General features: G+C 37.7%; 2 protein-coding genes across 4 annotated transcripts; both read right to left on the bottom strand.

Annotated features, from left to right (window-relative positions):
* Positions 1-230: 230 nt before the first annotated feature.
* On the bottom strand, positions 231-5,875 carry LOC136699044 (CD209 antigen-like protein C). The gene is made up of 7 exons (XM_066673483.1): positions 5,783-5,875; positions 3,774-3,884; positions 3,308-3,397; positions 2,634-2,705; positions 2,221-2,375; positions 1,334-1,446; positions 231-449 (listed from the first exon to the last, which is right to left on the bottom strand). Exons 1-7 carry the CDS (start codon positions 5,856-5,858, stop codon positions 284-286), a joined length of 783 nt encoding a protein of 260 aa, XP_066529580.1. The 5' UTR covers positions 5,859-5,875; the 3' UTR covers positions 231-283.
* A 2,928-nt stretch (positions 5,876-8,803) lies between these two features.
* Positions 8,804-24,641, bottom strand: LOC136700443 (uncharacterized). Of its 3 annotated transcripts, none has more exons than XM_066675807.1 (8): positions 24,542-24,641; positions 12,763-12,972; positions 12,611-12,674; positions 11,027-11,187; positions 10,726-10,946; positions 10,115-10,274; positions 9,524-9,634; positions 8,804-9,266 (listed from the first exon to the last, which is right to left on the bottom strand). In XM_066675807.1, exons 2-8 carry the CDS (start codon positions 12,962-12,964, stop codon positions 9,148-9,150), a joined length of 1,038 nt encoding a protein of 345 aa, XP_066531904.1. In that variant the 5' UTR covers positions 12,965-12,972; positions 24,542-24,641; the 3' UTR covers positions 8,804-9,147. The 3 variants fall into 3 exon arrangements, with proteins under 3 accessions (XP_066531904.1, XP_066531905.1, XP_066531903.1); XM_066675808.1 differs by lacking the exon at positions 24,542-24,641 and adding an exon at positions 24,048-24,097; XM_066675806.1 differs by lacking the exon at positions 24,542-24,641 and adding an exon at positions 13,063-13,408.
* Between the last annotated feature and the right edge of the window lie 1,539 nt (positions 24,642-26,180).

Raw genomic sequence — 26,180 nt, 5'->3', positions numbered from 1 at the left:
GACAAGACAACAGCACACACATTTTATTTTTTTTAAATGTGACGCCTAGGAGCTCAGCATTATTAGATATATACATATAGACAGACAGAGCTTGACTTATGTCTCAGAGGAAGCTTATGCTACTCTTCACCTTCCCAGCTTGGTATCATCATGTCACAGGGAGATTACTAGCTGAAAGTGGTACTGGCAATGACTAAGGACTGAGAAACCCACTGGGCAAAAATGTGTATTTATATCTGACTTCTTTTACTTTGATACAGTGCCAATGAACTCCAGGTGCTGTCTAAATAGACCTATGTTTTTTTTCACAGATGTATTTTTTCAGAATACGACAGGAACCGTCTAACCATAAGTTTGAGACATCGAGTTCAGCACAGTTCTCTCCTGAAGGGTCCTGTATTTTCCAGTTATCAGGCTCACTCTGCTGCCCAGTCCTCTGGAACCAGAACCTGTGGAGGTAAAGAGTTGTTTGTTCTGTTTGAAACGCCTCGATCTGAAGTAAGCATTGCATTACACGGTGCACTGCATCATATCCTAACTGTTCAAAACAAAAGTCTTGTTTTAAGTTGTTGCTGTGTACTTTCATTCAACAGAGTCAAGTTCTAACTGAGGCAGGAACACAGAGCCAAATCAATAAGAATCCTTATGTAAGACTCCAAACAATATTTATTCATTGAACACAAAGAAAAAAATCCTGGTGCCGTCACTGACCAACTCATCTGTATTTTGTAAATATAAACAAATCAGAATTTGATGCCTGCAACCATCACCAAAAATAAATAAATAACTCTGTTAAATATGCTTAGCCTTCCAGTTTCATGAGAAACTGTTACGCTAATGGGAAAAATAAAGCTTCATGTTCTCAGAAGTACTTCAGAAATCTCTCTTGAAACTTGAAAGTGTTACAAATCAAATCCAGGTTCTCAAGACCTATGGGTATCTCAGATGGTCAAAACAACAGTAGAAATGTGTGCTGTGGTCATAGCAGACTTTTTTTTTTGTCAAAGACTAAATGGACAAACCAGACTGATACATGCATTAGGTGGGAAACCCAACATCTATCATGGTATTGGGATCCATCAGTGGATGTTATGGGATATTTGCGTATGTTTAAATATTGGCTGCCATTGGTGTGAAGGCATATGGTATATATTTTAGAGACGTGTATGCTGAAATAAAGGCAATGTATTGTCCCAGGAAGTCCATGGTTATTTCAGCAAGACAATATCATTTTACGTGGCTAAGACTTCTGAACAGTACTGTACACACACAGACACACAATGTAAGTACTAGGTGTAGTTCTGACAGTGAAAATACAAAGCACATTTCTTACGTTACTCCCGTCTCCTTGAGGGACTGGTTGTTCACCCACGTCCACTCTCCCTCCTTCTCCAAATCATTCAGCCCAATCCAGTGTTTCTCTTCAGTTTGTGAAGATACAAAATCCTGATTCAGAATGATGGAGAAGATTTAAGGACATTAATAAGTAGCTTCATCTGCATCTGTAACAATAACCACATCCCAGTCCGAGGAGGAGCATACAGGAGCTGCTAACCTTACAATACGTTCATGCCAGAAAATATTCCTAAATATTTAGCATGTAAGTAAGATTTCTTTATAGAACTCATTTAATATCTAATGTGCGACACAAATAATATAGTCAAGATAGGACAGAGGAAGAAACCCAACAGGAAATTGTAAGTTTCCCTCTCAAAGCTGGGATCTTGGGTTCAAGTTTGATCTGGGTGGAGTTATCCATTTTCTCCCTGTATCTGCGTGGGTTTTCTCCTGAATGTCTGCATGTGTTTATGCCCAGATATGGAATGTCTCTCTTTCCTTGGTGAACCCCTTAGTGTCCGATGCAGCCTTCTAAGTGTGTGTGTGTGTGTGTGTGTGTGTGTAGAATGAATGTTAAATGGAATGGAGTTCTGTTAAGTTTTGACAGTAAAACGTTCTTGGTGGTCTAGAAAGGTACTATATAAATATTAACTGAAAACAAATCCAGCTAAAAAAAAATAGGTGACATACTAAAGCAGAACATCAGCAAAAAAGAGGAAAAACTGTTTAAGGCCTTTTACAAGCTAAAGTAAAAGTAGGTTTAAGATTTTTGAGAAGATTTGAGATTTAAAAGCTGCTATGGAGGATGCAGGCCTAATGGTGCATGGCAGGTTACTTCATTTCTAAATAAATATTTAACAGAAGACACTTTTTCAGACTCACCTGTTCCTCTTTGCTGGTGATTATAACCAGATGTCCTCCTTTTCCAGTGCAGTAATCCCGACTCATCGTCCAGTTCAGTTTATCAGTGGAGAAGTAGTAACACTTTACTCCAAACATTGTCCAGCTGTCTCCACACAGCACACATTTCTTACACACTTACAACAGGGAGAGGAAAAACAAAAGACCCGTGTCATTTTATTCTGGTGTTTTTGCTCCCTATTTTGCATTGCACCCCCAAAGCATTTGGCAATTGTTCATATCTGCCATGCCGGCTAACAGATAGAAAGCTTTTTTGAGCTTTGTGGATCTACAGATGGTTCAGTGTGTCACACATTTCTAAAACATATGCAGTTTTGTTTGTGGTCAGAAGTGTAACATTGCTACACCAGGTTTAAAAAGGAAACTCTTCTTACCACTACACTGAGAGACCATTTCTTCAGCCTCGAGATTCTTGAGCCTCAGTTTCTCATTCTTCCTTTGTGTTTCTAAAGCAAATAGAAATGGAGTTCTTTATTTGATCTTTAATTTTCTTTCTTTCACTAGATTCATTCTTCATTGGAGTAACAGAGAATGTCTAAAATTAATACTTACAAACTATATAGGAATGGGATTTGAATTCTTTGATTGTGAGTGTGTGTGTGTGTGTGTGTGTGGGGGGGGGGTATGTTCTTTAATTTCACTTGAACCAGATCCAAATGAGATTGTAACACTTCAAGAAGAAAGAGATTTAGATAAACCTCTATCAATTTTGTCCAAGAGGAAAAAGATGTTTTACTACAAAAATCAGTACAAACTTAAACTAAAGGAGACCTGATGAATATTAGCAGCATGTTTTCTGGTCACATAAAGCTAAGATGAGTCAGGTGGGGTTCAGCAAACATCACACCAAAGATGAAGAAGGAAAGAATTTTATGAATTGCAGAAAATCCATTTGTCAACATGGCAAACATTTGGGAGGTGGTGTGATATTTCAGGGCTGTACAAGTTGAAATTAACCAGTGATGTAGTTGCCCACAACAAAGCAATACATACTTTATTTATTTATTTATTTTTGAACCACAAGAGTGTGAAAATGCATCAGCCGTACCACTGATGTTGTGTTCCTGCACTGAGAGTCTCTCTAGAGCTCTAGAATAATCCTCACTCAGTGCTTCATAAGAGACGCCTTTATTCAAATCTGTTCAATAAAGAGAAAACACCAGAGGAATATTCACACAATGAGGAATAAACATTAGTGTATTAGTGTAAGATCTTCTATTATGACATGTCCAGAGCGGTTTTAACTGTGTAACCTTGATTGACTATTAGCTGAAGAGTTGAAACAGAAAACTCTGCAGGAAAAGAGCTGCTGATTTCTTGTGATAGAGGAAATCAGAAAGTGCAAATACATCTTTCACACAGTAATTTGCCCTGTTCTGTGAGGATTGTAGGGTGTGGTTCTGTCACTTGAGCGTGTTCTGTGTCCAAAGTGGTCCGCTGAGTCTTGGTTTCTATTTAAAAGACTGGTGAGGATCAATGAACTGTGTTAGAAACTGAAGCTGAGTGATACTCACACAAGACCCCCACAGCACAGAACAGTAGGAGAGACACAGCAGCCAGAGCACACTTTTCTGTAGAGAACGGAGTCCTCCCTCTCACTGATTGGTCCGTGTGGTCCCCAGCATCTGAGAACAATGACATGGTCACTTCAAACTCAAACCAGACTCACGTGGACACTGCTCTACAGACTGGAGGAATTTCCAGACCGTTTTTCATTTACAAACCAATTTTCAGAATATTGAAAAATGCAGTGAAAACAGGAGTCTGCAGTGTGTTATTGTTACGCTCCTCAGGGTGAAATAGCTAGGGATAATGAGGAGGCAACACCTATATTGTAACCCGTGTATGGCAAGCGCAAGGTAAAACACCACAGCAATAAATGAGTATAAAGAAAACACCAGTTTACTTAGTTACGGGAAGACAGAGTCAAATACAGAAGACAAAGACAAATACATTTAAATAGAAGTAAAATAAACACATTCATTCATTCATTCATTATCTGAAACCTTTATCCAGTTCAGGGTCGCGGTGGGTCCAGAGCCTACCTGGAATCATTGGGCGAAAGGCGGGAATACACCCTGGAGGGGGCACCAGTTCTAAAAGAACTGTATGTAAACAGATTTTATTGTTAAACACAATTATGGAAAACGGTAATAGTAAAGGTGGACATTGGATGGTGCCAAAGAAAAGAAATTAACAAAAGTAATCTACCTGGCCCAAAACTAAACCTAACATAAATACACAGGTGGCACCCACCCCTTACCTTTAGAATCTAAACATTATATATGTTCAGATGCACATTATGCACTTTAATCCACATCTGTACACCATACACACATCTCTCTTTTTATGCTTTTTATATATTTTTTATACTTTTTATACATTATTTTATTCTTTTTGTCTTTGTTGTACAGTTTTAGCTTTCATTCTTTTTAATTTAATATTATTTATTTTGAGAATGTCTATATAATATATTTTATTCCATTTCCTATTTGGTTCCCTTTTCCTTTCATTTCACTGCAAGTTGTACTGTGTATAAATGTGTGTGACAAATTAACTTTGACTTGATTTCACTGATTTGAAATATTAACAATTTTAGAATTTGACAATTCCTACACACTCTCAAAAAGGTGAGAGTTGGGCACTTGATTTAGCAACACACCTTTAAGTCACATACAAATAGACACCAGACTCGACTTTTGACTTCCAACTCAACTCATTTAAAAAAAAAACAAATGAATAAATAAAAAGTCTTTCCATCATCAGCTAGGTGTGGTGCGTGGCACTTGAATCTCTCACTTTGTTGATTTTATATATACATACATATTTATGTATATATAAATATACACACACACACACTCGCACCTCACACACACTGATCAACCTTAACATTATGACCTCCTCCTTGTTTCTACATTCACTGTGCATTCTCTCAGCTCCACTGACCACACAACAGCACTTTGTAGTTCTACAATTACAGAATGTAGTTCATCTGTTGTTGTGCATACGTTCATCCTGTTTTTCAGTGGTGAGGACCCGCACAGAGCAGGTCAAAATGCTCTTGTGTGGTCAGTGGAGCTGAGAAATTTGACAGTGGAGTAGAAATAAGATGTTGCTTATAGTGTTACAACTGGTGTGTGTGTGTGTGTGTGTGTGTGTACAGGTGCTGGTAATAAAATTAGAATATTATGAAAAAGTTCAGTTATTTCAGTAATTCCATTCAAAAAGTGAACTTGTATATTATACTCATTCATTACACACAGACTGATACATTTCAAGGGTTTATTTCTTTTAATTTGATGATTATAACTGACAACTGGTTTTATATAAATATTTAAATATGGAAATGTTTTCTTTGTGTTTTTGCCATTTAAAAAAAGCTTCAGGAGGATTAACACAAAGATTCTTGTTATTATTACATTTAAAAAAAAAAACATCCCAACTGTCTTGGTAATGAGGTTGTGAAATATAAAAAGGACATTTCCAAATAAAACCAACAAACAAACAACAAAAGAGACTCTACCTGCTGATGTGCAACATTCATCCTTTCTTGGAGTTTGAGAGAGGTGAAAATCAACATTTCCATAAATGTTCTCCATTCAATCAGCTCCAGCACACACCACCAACACCACCTGAAAGAAACTCATATCAGGAAATGTGAAGGTGCCTTTCTTATACAGACAGGAAATGTGACACCACATGTGTGATAAAACCCAGGTAGGAAATCTATTTTACTCTATTGTCTGCTGTATATTTTTTTCCTAATACTTACTAAGCCAAAACAATGAGAACAGACAACTTTATGGGAATGTGAGCCACGTCTGCAGCAGATACCTTAAGCACAGGAAGCACCCTACAGGCCAAGGTAACGCTGGAGGCAGGCATCACCACAGAATCAACTTAAACAAATAACACATAATCAACTTTGAAAAATAATATACTGGTTATTTTGGAAAGGGGTGAATGAGTCAGCTGAAGAGGATCACGTCTACTAGGGATGGGCAGTATTCACATTTTTAATAATATAAATATAAATCCATCTCAAAATATTATCATGGTATAGGGTATTACCCTGGGGTGGACGTAGGGGGAGCACTGTTGGGCTCTGTGAACCTCATATCTATGAATGCGGGTAGAATGAAGGGTTTTCGGTGTTGTGCAGTTCAGCTCAACACAGCTCTATAGTGCACACTGACACGTGTTGACAATAAAAAGACTCTAGGAGAAAAAAGTTAGAAAAAAAGTTATTTAAAATGTCTCTACACTGTTTATAAACACAGTCTGAGGTATATTTAAACATAAGGCCTTAAACGCAGTATTAAGAAATGTTCACTGTTTTATATGTTTAGACGTATGCTCTGTGTCTGTGTTCCACACACATTTTGCCAGCTAAGGGTCATTTGTGCTTTAGCACACCACAGCGGATGATTTTCCAAGGAACTGATGCTCATATCACACACATTTAGAGATAAAGCCTTATAGCTGTGAGCACAAAGATGAGTGAAGGATCATTGGAGTATTTTTGTCTGTTTTCAACTTCATTCCTCTCTTTTTTTTAAACACAGACTTAGCGCTAAACTCAATTGCAGTGTGCTACTGGGCTTGTGTTTTTTTTTCCCCACCGTTTTTCTGCTTATTTTAGATTGCTGAGCGAAGGCAATCAGACCAAGCAGCTGGTTATTGTGTAGACCAAGCTCTTCGTGCAGCAGGCTGGTGAGAAAATCAAAAGTGTGGGAGGAGCTTGTGTTTAGACTGCATATGTGAATGCAAGACATGACAATTTTTCAGAGAATGGGGTTAACCTTATCTAGCTAACTTATGCAAATAAAACCAATAGGTACCTTTTTACCTATTTCTGTCTTTGTTGGTTCCTCAGTTGGAGATGTGAAACTATCACTTGGTGAAAACTTTACACACATGCCTTACACAGAGAAACTGAATAAACAAAGGCACTGAATAATGAGTTATTACCAGAGTTGAATGTACATGTGTCACTAATAAGACTAAAACTTCTGAGGAGTAGCGCTTATGGAAATACACAACACAGCTTTAGATTTACAAATCCATCTTGATTTTTACTGCATTATTTCACGTAATTGCTATAAATTTAAGCCACAATACATAAATGTAGTTTCATATGATATTACAATCCCATTCTTGTCCAAATTCAAGTCTGCTAGTAACTCAGAGAACACATTAGCATCCTCAAATTATTTTAGATCTTTTTCTGTACAGTAAAAAGAGTGATGAGGCAGGCTTGAAGTGAAAGCATACATATTGTCTTTTCAAAGCCACGAATTCAAAGTCATTTTGGTATGATGCTAGTGGACACTCTGAAACTTGGCGATGCCAAGGCACCTAACCCCCAACTGCTCCCCAGGTGCTTAGTTGGCTGCTTGCCACTCTAGGTGTGTCAATGTTATTGTACTGCTGTGCAGTGATGATAAAATCACGTTTCTCTTTTTTAACTTTCAGTGGCTTGTATGGTTTAAGCAGGTGATAAAAACTGCCCTGCACATTCAGTTATCATTACCCGGCATTTTTAATGAAATGTTTACTTTTCTGTCCTATCCATAATCACTTTCACCTGTCCCTGTATCTACACTTGAGGACAAGTCACAGATAGCTGTCTGCAAAATGTGGGCACTAAGTCAAGATTATGACCTTGAAAAGATTTGTTCATCCTCTCACTGGATATCTATCTTGACTTTGGGGAGAAGTGAATGTGTCGCCCTGTGAAGGAATGGCGCCCCCTCCAGGGTATGATCCCACATTGCGGCCAGTGATTCCGGGTAGGTTCCGGACCCACTGTGACCCTAAACTGGATAAACGGTAATAGACAATGAATGTATAATTCCTACTAGCAGCAGTTAATAACATTTTGTAATTTATTTTTTTCCATTCCAGTACTTTAAAGGAACACTAGGTAAATCATAAATCAATAAATCACTGTGATGTGTCACTCAAATGTGTGTATAATGTGTGTGTGTGATATATACATATATATATATATATATATATATATATATAAACCTTTATCTACCGTTCCTTTAATGTGTTCAAACTGGAAAAAGGATTTCCACATAGCTGATGTTATTGAACTTGCCTTGTAAGTCTGTATTGTGTCCAGTAGGTGGAACTGCTTTCATTTGCAGTGAGGTATCAACATGGCTCTAACTGAAGAGATGGTTAATTGTGTGCTAATTATTTGAATTTGTGACAATTTAAAATTGGTCTAGTGATTCTAAAAGAATGAGGGAGGGCATCAAAGATGACCCATGTGTGGGATGGCCAGTTGAATCCATTATGGATGAAAATTTAATCAGAATAAACTAATTAATCCATTGGTACCATCCTCCAAGACGAACTTAATATGTCAAAGGCTCATGCAAATTGGTACCTCTAATACCCATGGCTCATAAGAAATATGAGGAGTCATCTATTATCCAGGAATGAAACGTGGATGCATTATAATGAACAGGAGTCAAAGAAAATTCAAATCAGCCAGAAAGGGGTTGAGCACCATTTATTTGGGACTGCAGGGGAATTTTACTTACTGAATAAAAAGAAACTGAAACTACAATATGCTATCTCAGTTTGATTCAGAGAAGAAGTCAAGGCAAAAATGAGAGGGAAATTAACCAAAAACACATTAACACTATCAAAGGTAACAGGGTATGCAGAGCAACATATGGAGTAAATTCCGCAGTTGTACAACTAGTAAGTTACATTTATATAGTGCCTTTCAGGAACCCAAATGTGATTTACATTGAGAAAAAATACAAATTCCACCTAAATGGCAATGCAATGTCTGAGTGGTGTATACATATATAGTTTGTAAAATATTGATTGTGACCTGACAATAACAGCAACCTGTTTGGGTTAAGGTCACTTGAACTCTAGGTTTTGCTGAATTAAATGGGAATAGTGAAAGGCTTGGCCAGCCATGAAATCACAGGCATCCGATGGAGTGACAGAAGTTACCGGTGAGGTTCCAGCTTCGGGATCTACAAGACAAGATAAAGATTAACTAAGCCATATCTCAAATTCTGTAATATATATAAAATATATATATATATAACTAACCAGACAATACTGAAACAGAAATTTCCTGTAACTATGATTCTGCTCCTCACAGTTCTTCAGGGTTTTTTTTCCTTCTGCCTTCTTTATGAGTTCAAGTACTGCTATTGGTCTAAAGCTAAGAACCGCTACAATGATCGAGCTCACAGACCATGTGTAGTGCAGGACTAGGCTCACTTACCTTTTAAGTCTTTCATTTTCATCCGAGCATTACACTCTGAAGCATATCTCAGCCAATTCTTGATTTCCTTTTCGGATAGAGCATTGTTAACTCCACAACGCATTCCAGCAGCTGAAAATATAGGGCACAAGTCAAAGCTTAGCGTTAATGAGGGTGTTTGGGGTGTGGCGGGAGCAGTTAAATGTAAGATTATATATTTTTAAGTACACTATATCAAAACATGTTTTATATGAAAGTTTAAAGGCCCTGGGAATAAATGAACAAAATTGCTAATTTTGTTCATTTATATGAAAACCTCGGTAGCTAACATAACACACAATATTTCTAAACAAATCCCAACACATAGTTTTACATAGTCTTACTGTCTTTCATACTGTAGTGGTCCTGACTATTGAAGCACAGGGTGAAAGGAGGAAAATAAAGCATACAAAATATCAAGTTCTTCTGTATGGTCAGTGGAGCTGAGAGAATGGACAGTAAGTAGATACAAGGAGGTGGTCATAATGTTATGGTTGATTTGTGTAATTTTGAACACAACTGTATGAAAAAAATACTGTTACTCTGTGTGTAGTAAATTCAACAAATAATAACCTTTGATTATTTTAGTTAAGGCAAGAGCAGAGATGGGATTTTTATTTTGCCTTCCTTGCCAATTAAATGACATTGCTAGCTCGTCTGTCATAACAGCCTGCATTATCCCTCTGATGATCTCCTTAGGACCAAAGCCTCCCAGTCCTGACAAGTACTGTATCTGTGGAAATGAACAATAAATACACACATATTGAGAACCTTATTTTAAGTTGATGTACCATATAACTTTAATGAAAGCCTGTAAATGGCACTGCCTTGTTAATAACACTGTCTTGTTGGCAGGGGAAATAAATTATATCAGATATTTGCATTCATTCATTCATTGTCTGTAAGTGCTTGTCCAGTACAGGGTCGCGGTGGGTCTGGAGTCTCATCTCATCTTCTTTTGCGCTTTTTCATTTCAGGGTCGCGGTGGGGTGACCTTCACAACGCAACACTCACATTTACTCACACCTATAGACACTTTAGAATCGCCAATCCATATACCAACGTGTGTTTATTGACTGTGATTGATCATTCTTATTACAGAAGCAGAAATACATTTACAAATCTGAATTCTGCATATGCAACAAGGTAACAAAAAAGCAAATGTTTCTTGAGAGTTTACTCACATAGTTTTGTCTAGTTTTCTGGTCTCTGAGCTCCTGTTCAATCATTTTAACTTCACCGAGGCTTGTAAGTGGCAGTTTGGGTCTGAATGTTTCTGGCAGCCTGCTTGTACTGCAAGGCTGTCCGGGTCGGTCCACTCTCTTCAGTAATTCATTCAGCATTTTAGAATTAGCTTGGACCTGTTTGTTAATTTCTCTCAGCATTTTTATGATTTTGCTCTGCTCTGTTGGTCAAACACACAATACACTGTGACACCGAAACTCTGAACATAAGCCTGTTGTGTTGTGTGCGTTGTGTGCTTACCATTGGTCTTGGAAGGAGACTTGACGTATAGTTTGTCTGTACGTACGATTCTAGTGGTTAAACTTGACTGGGATGTTTGAGGAATCATTTTGGTGAAATTAGAAACAATCCCTGTATTTAGTTTTCTTCGTTTTTCATGCGGTTCTCCAGATGCCACGGAGCTGTTTTTATTTATTTATTTTTTATAAAAACATCACAGATATTGATCAAAATAATGACAACATATATACATATATAAAAAATATACAACTATAAATAAACCTAATACATTATACCTTTGAACTTAAGAGAGTAAAATATCAGATTCTCTATTAAGCTTGTGTTTAGATATATAGAGAGTATTGTAGAGACATTAGATAATATCATTCACCAGTTCCCAGACAATGGCCCTTATTCATCAGTGTTGCAAATGGTCACATTCATGGACGTCGTTATACCTGTTTTAGGGCAGCTATAACCAATGGAGTCACAGTCCCTCCTACAGCAATTTGTTTTGCAGCAGCACTAAGAGCAGCAGGTCAACAGCTCTGCTTTAGATAGAGCTAATGTTATCTTAGCTACTTGTGGCTTTGCTTAATCTGTATCTTGTCAAAGAAATTTGCTGCAATTACCCCAGATTGACTGGTGCCCTGTCACAGCCAAAAGACAATGCAGCATTTTGCTAAAAGCAGCTTTCTACAGTAGCACATGGAACCTGAACTGAAAGCAAATTCACAGACAATTTATAGAAAAAAATATTGTTTTCCACTTGATCAGGATTCTTGGAAAGAAGAAAGCTGACACGCATGTTTCAGAGTTACATGTGACAGTGACATAGAACCCCACATATACTCAAGAAAACACAGAACTGCATAGTTGTTTTCACTAATACAAAGTCAGCAAAAACAATATCAGATGCAGTTTACACAATACAGACATTTGCTAAGGAGATATCCATCACAGAATTTAAAATACATACATGTTTTCATATTTTTATAGCTTTTTGTTTGAAAGGGCTGTGTTAATTCAATAGGCATCTGAGCATTATAACATTCTGCATTTCCTTAGAGACAATTGCATTATGCTCCATTCAAGCAATATATATATATATACATATATTCCAAGTAATTTTGGATCATTTCTATTGGTCCGTTCATCATGGTTTTTTTTTTATATTTTAATAGGTTTCATATATGAAGGATACTTAAAGTGTTTTCTGGTTACTCATTTTTTTTATATAGTTCATTCAGCTATTCCTTTGAGTATTCATGTAAAATATAAGGCATTTACTTTGGCAAGTACTGTTGTTCTACTGGCTCATGTTAATGCATGTGTAAAAACATGGAGGGAAATGTGTTTATTGGCTTTATTAAAGCCGTTCACTAAACTTTGCAATATAGCACCTTGCACCTATATATATATATATATATATATATATTTGTATTTACTGTGATTATATATAACTTTATACAAGCACCACACCTACTGAGAAAGCATTAGTTTAAAAATATATAATTATCTTAGGTGCCTAAGACTTCTGCGCAGTACTGTGTGTGTAATAAAAATGTGGCTGTTGCAATCACTAAAAAGGAAGCCTATACTTACGCCATCTTCTGAACTGCTATGCTTTGTAGCACTTCTTGACTTTTCAATGCATCGTCATAGGTGGCTGGAAAAAGAATGATATTTTTACTCTTTCCATATCATTTACTGGTATAAAAACCAGTGCAACATACAATAAAAAATGTGCAACTTACCAAATTCTCCCCTGAATGTGATGTCTATTCTTTCCCTCAGATTTCCTTGAATTTGTGGAGAAGATCTCATTCTAACAGCTGCTGTGACTTTTTCAGATGACTTAAATGGTCGCCAGTAGGTTTGCTTTTTGTCCGCAGTCAACCAGTTTTTGGCAACCACCATTATTTCCCCAGAGGTTTTCAATGTAACTAGAGCATACATGGGTTAACCTAATGACACAAGAATAAAGATTTGTCACTGATGAAAACGTCAACAATATTCATCTTAATGGTGAGTTAACATTTCAAACGTTTTTATACAATTTGTTTACTTCTCCTTGGACTGAGATTCCATCTTGTGTTTATAACTTTGAGAGTTATTTTTATTTCTTTGTCAGTGAATGGATTAAGCAGAGTGCTAATCTCCTCCAGTGTCACGACCAGGTGAACTGACAGAGACAAATGCAAATGTAGTAACACAGCAGATTTCTTGTAACAAAACATAGCAAACAGATACCTAGACCAGAAAACTAGCACGGAACGAACAAGAAACAGAAAGGCATAAAAATATTAGACATATACCAGGGGTTCTAAACAGAGAGCATGGACACCGAACACAGAGCATGAATAAGAGACAGAGCAAAGGGGCCACACAAGAAAAAAGGAGACAAACAGACCAGACTTGGAAAGGTACAGACAGGAACTGACAGACTAGAGAGAAGAGAAAGAAGCAGACAGACCAAACAAGCACACATAGGGAAAATGTCCAACAAAAAACACTGAAACAAGAGGACTAAAATACACAGTACAGACAAGAAACACCTGGGACTGATAACGAGGGGGCAGGACCACAAAGGACGCAAAACGAGAGGGTGGAGCTATGGCGGAGACAAAGAGGGAGACAGGAACAAAACAATAACAGCTATGTGTTCCTAGCACATGGCAAACAAGGGAGACACAGACAGAGCAGGAACACACTACACAGGACAAAAGCATGACATCCAGTCACAAGCATTCTACTGTATGTCTTGCAAAAACCTGGAAAACATATCTAGTGTTTCTGGATCTGTGGGATGTTTACATACACTAATTAGTGTAAGGATGGCCTCCAGATTTATATTTTTATATGCAATCTACAGATGGGTGGATTAAAGTATAAAACAGAATACCAGAGGAAGAGAGCACTTCAGAGCATTTTCACTGGGGTATACAAATGAGTGACAAAAGAGCCAAATTAATTAGAAACAGTGCATTAATGTTACATTTAAATACAAATGTTATGGGACACATAAAGAAATTCCATTTGTATTTAAATGAGCTCATTTATGTTTTGCATATTCGGTATCATTACCATTTTGGGATTGCATATGCAATGTTAATACACTCAGTGGCCAATAAATTTAGTTTTTAAAAAAAGATTTTAAGTTTTAAGATTTTTCCCCTTGCATTGCAAATTTAATTTTTCCAGGTTTATTACTAATACACATCTCTTCAGACTTTGGGGATTGATCCCTAGTACACTTTTAAGTGTCAGGAGAAACAGACTTTGTGCAGAAGTGTATTATTCTTTGTGCATTTTGATGTTGCCTATCTGCTCAAAAATCCTGTAATCATGATCACCCCACCTGAACTTCCCAGCAACAATAGGGATGCTGGTTATCTGCAGGGACAAAGCCAGATTGATGAACCGTTAAACAAAACCCCACCACAACTTACAACAAGTTACATTATGCAGTATGTCCTTAAGCATCAGTCTGATCTGGAACGTAATACCGCTATCTTAAAACTAGCTCTTTATAATATTAGGTCACTTACAAATAAATCAATTATAGTAGGTGATTTCTGAAAACTAAAATTGTGTCTGGTAAGCAGAATGCATCATGGCAATGCAACATGGTGTTAATATCCAGAAGAAACTAGTGCCTTAAACGTCACATTCATTATGAAATTTCAAAAGACAAACTCTATTCATTCTACTTGGAAGTTAATATGGCCAGAGAGTCCTACTTCTCTGACAAGCTCTAACAACACTGCCCCTCTTTTACAATATTTCATAGGCTGAGAAATCCACCGCCACATGTAAACCCTGAACTGCTTTATGTGGAAAAGATATAATGAATTAGTAGTTTTCTTTAGCAACAAAATTCTCAACATTTAGCAAGCTATCATTAGTACATTTCTGGACAGCAGATGTGTTCTTGCACAGCCTCAATATCAGAAATGCACCCTGTCTGAATTTAATGCTATTGATCAAAAGACCCTAGAGGAAATTTTCCAGCACCTAAACAGTCTACATGCATACTGTATGTGCTGCCATTCCTGTTTTATGAAGGAAGCCTTCTGTTGCCTGTATGAGGACATATTACAAATAGTGAATGCATCTCTCCTTTCAGCGATCTTCCCTCAAGCACTAAAAAACTGCAATAATTAAGCCTCTCTTAAAAAAGAGCAATTTAGACAGCAGTATCCAGACTGATCTCTAACCTTCCATTCATAGGCAAAATTATTGAGAACGTTTTTAGTCAGCTCAGCAAATTCTTAAATGAACAATGTTATTACAATGACTTCCAATCAGGATTTCGTCCACAGCACAGCAAAGAAACTGCCTTCGTAAAGATCCTGCATCTGCTACTGTCAATCACAGCATTCTTTTAGACAGATTAGAGAACTGAACCGGGCTTGTGGGAACAGTTCTCAGCTGGTTATGGTCATATCTGGAGGATAGATAATCATACACACGATAATATGTAAATATCAAATATCAATAGATGCCAATCAATTAGAGCTTCACATAGGGCCTACCACACTCTCTTCCTACCTGCAAACACCACATTCCTGTAATCTTTGGCCGTTTAAGTCCTAACCCAGATCAATGCTGTGGCTGTTTATGATCTACTCAGCACCAGCTACACTTAACACCAAAGCTTACTTACTGGGCCCAGCCATTGTGTACACATCTCAGTCACTGCATCATCAGGTAGGCACTTCCCCTTGTCACTGTTTCAATGAATTGAGCCCACAACACTTCCGGAAGGCTAAAAAATGAAGTCTGGCTGCCCAGACCTACTCCCTTCCAAGCTCGCTTTACAGCCCTACCATACCCTTAACCATCAACTGTAAATCCACACTGGCCTCCCTGGTGACTAAGGCTGTACCTAACCCCACTGGTATCGTTAATGTATCATGACTGCTGATATAACACAACACAGAATCTGACTTATCTGTCTTGTCCTCCTCGTACCTATAACCTGTGCTCTCCTTATTCACAACTACTGACTAGACCTTTCAGCTACTTCTGATAACTTTTTCCCAGCCCTTAGTTTTCAGCCCCTGATGCCGAACTGCACAAGCAGGGATGGAGCAGACTTGGTTACAAATCTCCTAACACCTATCTCCACCGGTCTAACACTGGTGCTTGTCACCTGCATTCCCTCGCCTAAGCTGCTAATTCCACGTACTTTGGCTTCTTACTTTTGAGTGCTTCATCTACTGCATCCTCAAATGGAACTGTAAGCTCTATGACTAATTTCTCCCTCACGCAAAAACCTAGTAACTTTATTAATACAACCACTCGCCAGTGCATTAACATCTACGTTTGCTGTCCAATACACATGGTAATACCTTTAAGACCTGTATTTATGCACACACCAGTAATGTAATCACTGTGGAGAAATAACTAAAAAGTATTCAATAGTCCAGATTCAATCTCAAAATATTTGGTTTATAAATTCACCTCTATTATTCATTTGATAATTTTTTAGTCTCTACTTTCACATTAGGATTTCAGTCCAGGATTTAAATATGTTAAATTCAGTTTGAAAAATTGCTGTGGAAAATTTTGGAAAATAATTGGATATACTGGAAAACTGACATAAATTAAATAAACATATTTTGCCTCAACCAAAAGTGTGCACCTTGGAAAGTGTAATGGCAACTGACCTGAGCCACTAAGCTCACCACACATCAGCCCTTAGGTAGGGAGGAGACCATGGGGTGTGACTCAGCTAATTTATCTGAAGATAGGGATGATTAGGAGGAGAAATTAGCTCAGTGGCAGACTTAGCTGGACATCGGGGTCCCACAGGAACTCTTTTCCAGGCAGTAACTTTAATGACCTCAGAGAGTCAGGAATTCTGTTTTAAGAATACAAAAGATGACACCATTTGGTTTATGCTGGGACTGCACCCAGACATTTGGGGTCCAAAGAGATCACAGGGACAGCACCTCCTAATGAACCCAACAAAACCACTTTCAGCAGCCACCCAAGCTTTCCTACTGTAGAAGGTCTTCCACAAATGTACTGGCTAGGCCTAGACCTGTTACACGTCAGTTGAGGTGCATGTTCTGGTGTTCAGGTGCAATGGCTGCTGGCATTTGGCAAAGTTACAAAACAAACACCCCATGGGCAAACGAAGGCAAATAAATGCAAAGCTTGACAAGCAATAATGAAACCGAAATTTACTTTCTGAATGCCTTGATAAAGTAAACAGTAAGAGTAACATTTTTTTTTGTACTTTTTGATAGTCGTTGATGTTCATAATCCCTCACTGCATTAATTATGTGTGATTTTGTAATTTTGTGAAGTGTGATTTTATATTAATGTGCAAGTGAGACTATATTGTCCTTTAAGAATGTGTAGTTTGGCATGTAATTTCTTTGCAGACAATATATTTAGAATAAATGTATGTCCTACAGCAGAAAGATAATCAATATCCACCATGATACACAGCAAGAGCTGGCATACAAATACACCAAGACTTTATTTTAGTGGATTTCTCAGCCCTTACTGAGATACGGTGAGTGAGCCAGCACGAAAAAACTAACATCACTAGACCAAGACTGTTCTCACAAATTTGGGAGCATGAAACGTGAGTGTGTGTATGTATGTATGTATGTGTATATATGTATGTATGTGTGTGTGTATATATATATATATTCTCTGCACTGGATGGAATTCCTCAGACCTCATTTCTTGAATTTTCCTAGAAATGTCCTTCTTATAGCTTAACTTTACTGTTTTTTATATAATTTGTGTGAAGGCTGATGTAGACCAATTTTGCTCCTACTTGTGGAAACATGTTGCTAGACACCCTCTCCATATATATTTCTTTTCTAACCGCAGGTGTCACAAGGTTTTGCTTCTTCTAATTTTCTGTTATTCAGAAAACCTGACAACCATGACAGGGCAACATGAAAAAATATTTTAAACCGGTACAATATAAATGAATAAAAAATAAGAAAGGAGTTCATCAAAAAAATGAACTAATCATATAAAGTCCCAATAACCAAACAATAAAATAAATAAGTAAATATAAATATGAATAAATATAATATAATATAAGTGATAAAATAAAATTTATTTGTAAACAAAATTAATCAAATAATCCAATTAATTAAAAATATTAAATATTTATATACAAATAAATATAGATATGATAAATGACAAGTAAATTATATATAAAATTATATGTACATAAAGACCAAACTGATTTCAAACGCAAAAGGAATTAATCAGGCATGTGTTCTAATTCAGTATATATCCATCCATCCATCCATTATCCACCGCTTATCCGGGTCCGGGTCGCGGGGGAAGCAGTCGGAGCAAAGAAACCCAGACCTCCCTCTCCCCAGCCACCGACTCCAGCTCCTCCGGGGGTATACCGAGGCGTTCCCAGGCCAGTCGAGACATATAGTCTCTCCAGCGTGTTCTTGGTCTGCCCCGGGGCCTCCTCCCCGTTGGACATGCCCGGAACACCTCTCCAGGAAGGCGTCCAGGAGGCATCCGAACCAGATGCCCGAACCACCTCAACTGGCTCCTCTCGACCCCATACTCCCTGAGCACCCCCCACAGAATACCCCGAGGGACACGGTCGAATGCCTTCTCCAGATCCACAAAACACATGTAGACTGGTTGAGCAAACTCTCCAGTATCCTAGCGAGGGTAAAGAGCTGGTCCTGTGTTCCACGACCGGGGCGGAATCCGCATTGTTCCTCCTGGATCCGAGGTTCAACTATCAGTCGGACTCTCTTCTCCAGTACCCCCGCATAGACCTTACCGGGGAGGCTGAGGAGTGTGATCCCCCTATAGTTGGAACACACCCTCCAATCCCCCTTTTTAAAAAGGGGAAGCACCACCCCAGTCTGCCAGTCCAGAGGCACTGCCCCCGATGTCCACGCGATGTTGCAAAGACGTGTCAACCAGGACAGCCCCACAACATCCAGAGCCTTGAGGAACCCGGGGTGAACCTCATCCACCCCCGGGGCCCTACCGCCAAGGAGTTTCCCTACCACCTTGGCCACTTCAGCCCCAGTGATAGACGAGCCCCCCCCCCGGGGTCCCCAAGCTCTGCTTCCTCTGCGGAAGACGTGCTGGTGGGATTGAGAAGATCCTCGAAGTATTCCTTCCACCGTCTGGTGACGTCCCCCGTCGAGGTCAACAGCTCCCCACCCCCACCATATACAGTGTTGGTGGAAAACTGCTTTCCCCTCCTGAGTCGCCTGACGGTTTGCCAGAAACTTCTCGGGGCCGACCGAAAGTCGTTTTCCATGTTCTCACCGAACTCCTCCCACACCCGAGTTATATATATATATATATATATATATATATATATATATATATATATATATATATATTTATATTTATTTATATATATATATATATATATATTTATAAAGCGTTATAAAAATCAAGTGAAATTTTTACAAAATATTATTTGTACTTTGCTTAATACCTGAACTCTTGAAATGCTGCTACAATATTAAATATAGCTGTTTGTTGACATGTTTATTGATGGTACATTCAGCAAGATTACTGTACTATTTTAGCATAACCGTGTGACACATTAGCTGCACAGAGCTCAGTGTTAAAGTGAGTCTAGCACTTTCTGCTGACCCCGTCCATTTCCAATTTTATTTCGTTTTTGCTGCAGTGAGGTTCTGTCTGAACAGTCAGATCAGATCAGATCAGATTCCTGCCATTCCTGAGAGGGAATGATCTGCATGTTCTCCATCAAAGCATTTTCTTTCCAATTTGAGGTTTTGAAGATGGACAGGAATGGTTCAAAGTAGTTTTCATTTTCTAAAACCTACTGGTAAACTGAATTTCTAAATGTTGGATATCACTGAGAAAGAATGGTGATGAAGCTTGAGTCTACTTTGAAGGAAACAGGAGGACTTTTTTTTGTGTTACATAATTCCACTTCGAACAAAACTGCATTCCACTCCATGACAAAACAAAATGTCACCAGTTCAAATAGATTTTAGTAGTTTGAGTGTTTTAATTAACATTATAGTAATTCTTGAACAGTTGACATGTTTGTTCATGTACGTTTTTTGTAATTATTTGTGTGTATATTTGGCAAAATTGCATTCTGGAATGTTTTTTCTTTCTCTAAGGTGACAGACATGTAAGGTTGGTTGACATAAAATGTAATTAAATAAAAGAGAAGGTTATCAGTCATACGCATAATCATGTGGATGAAAAAAAAAAAGCTGTGCAAATGCTTTGAGATGCTGTCACCAAACCATTGAAATGCAAATTAACATTACATTCCATTTGAGGATGCATTCCAGCAGTCTCAGAAAACTGCTGTTTTATTGGAACCCTCCAGGATACATTTCAGTACTTTTAGTTGGAGATCAGTGTGTGTTTTAGTTAGAGATCAATGTGCTCCATCTCAAAAAATATTTAGATCATATTATTTTTATGTTTAATTTAAAAAGGACACATGAAAAAATTAAAAAGCAAAACAACTGTACAAAGAGAGTAATATAAGTGAAAAAGCTGTAGTTATAATGAACTATTAACTGAGCTCATAGTAAACGATCAATGAAATGAAAAAACGTAATTAAAAGTTAAACCAGAGTCTCTTTAAACAGTGTCTACATTATTTAGTGCTCTTAGATCCTAGAAGATTCATAAAGTTTGGGTGCATATTTAAAAAAAACTGATTGACTGTAGAAAGATGGCAACTCAGGATGCGCCTCAGCATACACTGACCCCCATCTGTCATTTTATGTGGCCTGAGTTGGGCCGAGCCAACTCATCAGACTGAGTCTGGGTTTGGCGGTTGCCAGGAGAACGGTACTTGACTGACTGCATTGAGCCAAATGGAGTGGGGTTGTCTTTCAGAATTTTAGGCTCTTTAGGAGTCGCCAGCTTTCTGCAAAGTCAATTACTACAGAGCTTCAAACTTCATGTAGCCTTCAGATTTGCTCAAGAATAGTACATAGAGCTCTTTGTGGAATGGATTTCCATTGCAGAGCAGCTGCATCCAAGCCTTACATCAACAGGTGCAATGCAAAGCATCGATTACAATGGTGTACAGCACTCCACCACTAGACTCTAGAGCAGTGGAGACGTTCTCTGAAGTGCTGAATTATACTTCTCCGTCTGGTAGTCCGAGTCTGGGTTTGGTGGTTCCAGGAGAATGCTACTTGTCTGACTGCATTGTGCCAAGTGTAAAGTTGGAAGTTATGGTGTGAGTTTGTTTTCAAGAGTTGGGCTGAGTCGCTGTCATTCCCAATCACTTCCACTTTGTTATAATACCACTGATAGTTGACTGTGGAATATTTTGTAGTGAGAAAATTTCATGACTGGACTTATTGTACAGGTGGCATTCTATCACAGTACCATGCTGGAATTCATTGAGCTCCTGAGAGTTCACCCATTCTTTCACAATTCTTTGCAGAAGCAGTCTGCATGTCTAGGTGCTTGGTTTTATACACCTGTGGCGGTGGAAGTGATTGGAACAACTGATTTGGATGGGTGAGTAAATTCTTTTGGCAATATAGTGTATATTGCTTCCTAGAGTATTTGTGGTTGACCTTACTGCCTATCACTATTGAGATATGGTATTTTGGTACATGTAAGCACAGCTCCAAACTCTCTGCCATCATCCTAGTATGGATTATGTTACTTACATGCTATGCCAGTCCACAATATAATCTTACTTACCTAGATTTAGTGTTCAACACATATCCGACTGTGCTAACCCGGTCTGTACCAGACAAATTAACATTGATGTCACCACTGCCTCATTCCCAATCCCAGCCTCTTTGGGAAAATAGTCAGATAAATAAAAGTAACTTTTCATTCATTCATTCATTCATTATCTGTAACGTGTTATTCTTTTATTTCTATTCCTATCTGTTACTTTATTGCTTTACTTAATGCATCCATTGCTTCAGGATTTGTCCCTATGGTCCTGAAAACCTCAGCCATAACACTATTCATAAAAAGCCTGGTTTGTATGCAGCACTACTTCATAACTACTGGACTATAGAAAATATTATAGCCAACTGCAGTCTTTCTTAAATTGTCAAAATTATTTTAAACATTTCCAAACTGGCTTCCATACAATGCACATCACCGAGACAGATTTGTTATGTGTCTTCAATGATCTCCTTCTCTTTATTGACTCTGGCACCCTCTGCATTCTTATCTTTCTGGATTTAAGTGTCACATTTGACATTAACCATGGCATTTTTTTTACTCATCTTCCATCTCTCAGCCACTGTAACTACTAACACTGCGCTCACATGGCTCACTTCAAATGTTTCTAATAGATTGCAGTTTGTTGCCCTTGGTAAAAACAAATCTTGCACTGATACTATCACTCAAGGAGTTCCACAGGGATCAGTCCTAGGTCCTCTCCTTTTCATTATCTGTATGCTACTTCTTGGTCAGATTATTTGTAAACATTATCTTTACTTCCACTGTTGATGACACACAGATCTAGATTAGCACCAAAGTTACCAGTACGCTTCCACTCCTGCTCTACTGTCCTTTATTCAAGATCTTAAAAGGTGGATGAACATTAACTTCCTAACATTAAATCCTGACTAAACTGAAGTTCTACTCAGTGCTCCTGAATCCATAATTTCTAAACATTCTTACTCACACTTTTAATGGTCATGGTCAGACACTCATTGGTAGTTAGGTAAGTGTACTTTCTTTGAACCTCACATAAAGTCACTGGTTAAAAATGTCGTCTTCCACCCCCAAAATATTTCTAGACTTTAGACTGTTCATGTTTTATATAATAAAATCATCTGCTCACTTCAGTGTGTCCAAAAATCAACTCCTAGAATTCTTACATTCTATAAAATTGGCCCACATCGCTCCAATTCTTTGTTACATTGGTTACCTATTGCACAATGTAATGAGTTTAAATTCCTCCTGCGCATATTTAGAAGAACTCCTGCACCCTCACTGCCCTCTCTGTCCATATTATTTTGCCAAAAGATGGCAACATTTAAACGTTAAAAGTAGAGTGCCCCCTCTTTGAACAAACACTGTTATAAAATCTCTAGCATCATGTTCATGAGATCTTTTTGAGCTGAAGCTTTATCCTCATAAGATGATTAACAAATGGGTGAAGAGCATGAGAATGACAGTGTGATCTAATGCATTTTCAACTGAATTTCTTATTCTGTTGAATTTTCATACAATAGAAAGAATATGATTACAATATTTTCATTATGAATCTGATATGCTTCCAAGTTCTTTCTTTGAAAAATATACTAGATGTATTAAATTAATAAATGTATTCATAATTATTTGTTTTGTTTAGGTGTTGACCAGAGTAGGATGGATTCCCCTTTTGAGTCTTTGTTCTTTTTAAACTTGATCTTTATGCGAGCATAAAAAACACACTCTATTAATAATTTAATTTAATTCAGTTGAATCCTCTACATCAATTATCCTGTTTAATGTCAGCACTTGTTTGTGGACATTACTATGTGCTTGCCGTTATAAACGTTTGAGCAATGGGTGCGGCTAAAATGCTTAAACAAGCCTGAACATGATTTTGGCAGTGTAGTGTATTTCTCAGTTTATCAGAGGTGAACAAACACTTGTTAAAAGTGCATGAATAAGTGTGTCTTCTTTTTTAGGACATGTAGCTACTGAAGTTAATAAAGCTCATCCTCAGTATTACCAAATATGTTGCATTAAACTGTGTAAAATTTCCAGTGCAGTCATTTATCAACAGTGTATTTAATGTGGTCTTGCTCACTGTGGTTGTACATGTTTGAAAAAACGGGTCATATATGGACACACAAACACAATACCACAAATGTAAACTTGGAGATGGGCTTTAAGTCAAAGCTTGAATTAAGCAACGTAAAGTTTTCATTTTCTGGGGACTTGCCGCTAATGCTGTTTCCCTTTCAGTTTGGGTATGTTTCTACTTCAGTGCTTTTCTGACCAGTTAACTACACAGCGCAAAAAGTGTTATTATTTTGTATTATGTGTAGCAAAAGACAGTTCACGTATGGCAAAAACTATCAAAGACTGAACTTACCCACTGTCCGTGTCTGTAAAATGGAAGCAATTCAGTGAAGTATGCTTTCCTTGTAAGTAGAGCAGCTTTAATGTAATGGTTTGGAATAAAAGTGTTATTCCTTTATGTGTTTGTGTTTAACAAGGGAGGGGCCAGAAACAAACACTCAGAGCACAGGTGAATAGAGGAGTGTTTTTCTTTTCTTTTTTTAAAAATAGGAATCCAATTTGCCTAGTTTTGGAGAGCCTCTTTTTTTCTATTTTCTCTTCTGTGAATAAAGCACATGAAAGTAATATACCATTCTAAGCTATTCTCCTTATAATGGTTTTTTAAATGAAAAGAAGCTTAATGTAAAATGTACTACTCTTGTATTACAGGTTGATCATTTCAACAGTGGAGATACTTATTATTAGTAATAAATGAGAGAAATGTGATGTTCCTGGGTCATAGTTTTTGTGCTTTTTAAGCCATGTTACGTGTTTCAGAATGTCCCTTGTGCCCTACTTAGTACTCACTCCCTTGCTACGGATGCCCTCAATGATCCTCTAAGAGAAGGGACAGCAGAATTCACTCACAGACCCCCACTGTTGGGTGAAGCAGACTCCCGTGGCTGACTACTTTTAGTCCAGCAGCTCCTCAAGGGACTTTACCTTTTAGTGCCATAACAGGAGAGGCAGGGAGGGTAGCTCCACTCACCCTGACAACTGCTAATCAACATATATTTGCATGTTGTTCAGCCTGAAAAAAAAGTATAAAATGAAAAGACAAATTGTAGTTTTTTTTTTTGAAGTACATTCAGTGCTGAAAATGCAATCTTAAAATGCAATCACTTTTTTCCTCTTTCTAAACAGTGACTTTTACTTATGCATTTTTAATTTTCTATTGTCTGTTGCATACAGCGGTTGAAAATAAAAACTAAATAAATATTGCATTTTTACTTTAATTTTTGACACTTATCATGCAATTCATGAAGAAAAAGCAAAGCCAAAGTGGTGTTTGAGTTTTCTTTTCCTCATTTTAGATTTGACCAAGAAATGCCAGCATAGTTTCAAATAGGAATTTCCAAAACCGTTTTTTCACTCACCACCATGCTTGAGTGAGAAAAGAACATGCAAATTAAATTATTTAATTTCATTTATAATGTAGTTAATGGTTAATAACGAATTAATTAATCATTTGTGCCAACTGACAGGCCTACTAAAAGGATATTTTCAGGCCACTTCTGTGCTTAGTCTTGAGGTCTCTTTGCGGAGAGTTGTTCAAGACTGGCTGGTTATTTGGTAAAAACTCAAGGGTTTATCTCTTGGGTGTCCATAGTTTATCAAGTTTCTACTTGCTTCAGACCAAACCTCTTTCTGCCTGTCCCTTGACGTTTCTCTGAAGCTTTTTCCCCCAAACATCAAAGAGGAGGAAAGTAGACTTGTAAAGAGCCCTGAAGAAAAAGTGATGGCAATCTGATGCTTTCTGAAGCACTGAACTCCTAACTAATATGTTAATTCCTCCAAGTTTCATGACGTAGGGTCCTTTGGCAGCATGTCCAAAACCATTAAAGGCTTTGAGTATTTGACGCATCAGAGGTTCTTTTCTAACCTATTTACATTCATCACAACCCTAGTCCAGGTACTGAACATGAGACAGAGTTTTGTGCTCTGGGGTATGGAAGTGCTGAGAGTGCTTGTGCAGAGTGATCATTTTTCTCTCATAGTTTTCTTAGGAAATACTGTACCCAATTTGATGCCAATAGTTACCCAAACTTTGGAAGGTCTCCTTTTTTCTCCTTGGTTGCCTCCTACTCACTGTTTGTCCTGGATTGTTTTTCTCTGTATGTATTTGGAATGGCATACTACATTCGGTTTGCAGTATTCAGTGCATACTAGTGCAGTCCTCAAATGAGTGAGGTTTCACTACTTTTCAATCAGTCCCAGAAACACTCAAATGATTGTGTGCTGAAATTAACCTTGGGATGTCACTGGTCATCTTTATCTTGATTTAATGTTAAATTTAAAAAAAAATAAATTTAGATTAGATTCAGATATTCAGATTAGATTAGATTCAGGTTCAGATATTGAGATTAGATTAGATTCAGATTCAGATATCTGACAGTCAGAATGGCAGCTCAAGTTATACACAATGAAATTTTGACTAGTCAAATGC

This window comes from Hoplias malabaricus, chromosome 6 (genome assembly GCF_029633855.1).
Source record: "Hoplias malabaricus isolate fHopMal1 chromosome 6, fHopMal1.hap1, whole genome shotgun sequence".
Classification (NCBI taxonomy): domain Eukaryota; kingdom Metazoa; phylum Chordata; class Actinopteri; order Characiformes; family Erythrinidae; genus Hoplias; species Hoplias malabaricus.
Note: the sequence above shows the minus strand (reverse complement) of the source record. Positions and strands in the feature narration are given on the sequence as shown.